General features: G+C 49.0%; 1 protein-coding gene across 1 annotated transcript in view; it reads left to right on the forward strand.

The window, feature by feature from the left end:
• Positions 1-440: 440 nt before the first annotated feature.
• LOC311372598 (kinesin-like protein KIF21A) overlaps positions 441-2,500 on the forward strand; it is a gene marked incomplete at both ends in the record, with an annotated part of 5,559 nt that continues 3,499 nt past the window's right edge. Inside the window, 3 exons of the mRNA XM_084489578.1 lie at positions 441-548; positions 825-893; positions 1,281-1,423. Coding sequence (XP_084345704.1) covers positions 441-548; positions 825-893; positions 1,281-1,423 — 320 coding nt within the window. The remainder of the gene's footprint in view (positions 549-824; positions 894-1,280; positions 1,424-2,500) is intronic.

Raw genomic sequence — 2,500 nt, forward strand, 5'->3', positions numbered from 1 at the left:
GTCGTCCCCCCCCCCCGTATCAGGGACTATTGATTAGTGATTAGTGATCGGTTTGTTAGGAACCAGGTCGGGAACCAGTGGTGGTGCAGGTCTGTCTAGATCAACCTTAGCTCTGATTGGTCCATCTCTGTCTTGGATAGTCTCTGATTGGTGCAGGTTTGTCTAACCTTGTCTCTGATTGGTGCAGGTCTGTCTTAACCTCGTCTCTGATTGGTGCAGGTCTGTCTTAACCTTGTCTCTGATTGGTGCAGGTCTGTCTAGCCTTGTCTCTGATTGGTGCAGGTCTGTCTAGCCTTGTCTCTGATTGGTGCAGGTCTGTCTTAACCTCGTCTCTGATTGGTGCAGGTCTGTCTAACCTCGTCTCTGATTGGTGCAGGTCTGTCCTAACCTCGTCTCTGATTGGTGCAGGTCTGTCCTAACCTCGTCTCTGATTGGTGCAGGTCCGGCTGATGAAGCAGATGAAGGAGCAGCAGGAGAAGAACCGGATGAACGAGTCCCGCAGGAACCGGGAGATCGCCTCCCTGAAGAAGGACCAGCGCAAGCAGGAGGTAACGTTCTCCTCCTGAGACACGGCTCTCACACACGGTTCTAAGACATGGTTCTAACACAACGGTTCTAACTCATGGTTCTCACACACGGTTCTAACAAATGGTTCTAACACAGTTCTAAGAAATGGTTCTAACTCATGGTTCTAACAAATGGTTCTAACACAACGGTTCTAGTACGACCACCATGTACCACCACCACCATGTACCACCACCACCATGTACCACCACCATGTACCACCTACTGATCCCCTTCTGCCCCCCCCCCCCCGCCTGCAGCACCAGCTCAAGCTGCTGGAGGCGCAGAAGAGGCAGCAGGAGCTGATCCTGAGGAGGAAGACGGAGGAGGTGAGCAGCAGTGATCCGCCGACAGATCTGCCCGGCCGATTTTTTTTTTTTGTTTGTTTTTTTACGTGTGTGTCAGCCGATGCGCGGCCACTGCGTTCGCCGATAGTTCGTTTTTTTTCCAGCCGTGATTTACAGACAGACTAGTTCAATGAATGTTCCTTTTTTTTTTTTAATTGAGACTTGTAACATTTGTAGTCATCATTGTGTCGTTGTTATGATGTCAATCGAGGGAGCAAAAGCAGAAGCAGCTCCAAATATCGGCCCAAGAAAATCGGCAGCCCGTCATCGGTCATCATCTAAGGCTGACGGACGCTAGCACGACGCAGTCATGACTCGACACATTCACCGACCGTTCTGCGTCGGGGGGGGTGGTGTCTCGGTTGCTAGGTAACGGCTCTGAGACGACAGGCCCGGCCCACGTCTGGAAAGGTCATCAGGAAGGTCACGACCTCTGACCCCAGCCAGGACCCCTACAGACCTCCCTCTGGACGCATGTACGCCCCGGGCAACGCCGCGCCCAACGGCACCAGGTGGGTTGTGCGTTTTGTTGTGTTGTGTTGTGGTTTTGTTGTGGTTTTGTTGCGTTGTGGTTTTGTTGCGTTGTGGTTTTGTTGTGGTTTTGTTGCGTTGTGGTTTTGTTGTGGTTTTGTTGCGTTGTGGTTTTGTTGCGTTGTGGTTTTGTTGTGGTTTTGTTGCGTTGTGGTTTTGTTGCGTTGTGGTTTTGTTGCGTTGTGGTTTTGTTGCGTTGTGGTTTTGTTGTGGTTTTGTTGCATTGTGGTTTTGTTGCGTTGTGGTTTTGTTGCATTGTGGTTTTGTTGTGGTTTTGTTGTGTTGTGGTTTTGTTGTGTTGTGGTTTTGTTGCGTTGTGGTTTTGTTGTGTTGTGGTTTTGTTGCGTTGTGGTTTTGCTGCGTTGTGGTTTTGTTGTGTTGTGGTTTTGTTGTGGTTTTGTTGCGTTGTGGTTTTGTTGCGTTGTGGTTTTGTTGTGGTTTTGTTGTGGTTTTGTTGCATTGTGGTTTTGTTATGTTGTGGTTTTGTTGCGTTGTGGTTTTGTTGCGTTGTGGTTTTGTTGCGTTGTGGTTTTGTTGTGGTTTTGTTGCATTGTGGTTTTGTTGTGGTAAACTGAGAAGCACTTGAGATCCTCGCTAACGTCATTGTTGACCGACAACGGGCCAGCTAGCAGACGCTTCGACGCAGTCGTGAACCGGTTCTGGTTCTGCGTCGGGTTTTAGTGAGCGGACCAATCACAGCCCTCGCTGCTGCGTCGCCTCGACGCAAAGTTACAATTTTCGGGAGGCAATTTTTAACGTTAATGTTCACGTCGTGTTCAAGTCTTCCTACAAACGGATGACTAGCTAGCTAACTCGAGTTAACCTTGTTAACATTAACGTTGACAGTGTTCAGATCTTCCTACCGACGGATGAGAGGCTAGGCTAACTTTAGTTTCCCTTGCTAACGTTGACCTACAAACGGATGAGAGGCTAGGCTAACTTTAGTTTCCCATGCTAACGTTGACTTACAAACGGATGAGAGGCTAGGCTAACTTTAGTTCCCATGCTAACGTTGACCTACAAACGGATGAGAGGCTAGGCTAACACGAGTTTCCATG

This window comes from Micromesistius poutassou (genome assembly GCF_964030765.1).
Source record: "Micromesistius poutassou genome assembly, contig: SCAFFOLD_6642, whole genome shotgun sequence".
NCBI classification, from domain to species: domain Eukaryota; kingdom Metazoa; phylum Chordata; class Actinopteri; order Gadiformes; family Gadidae; genus Micromesistius; species Micromesistius poutassou.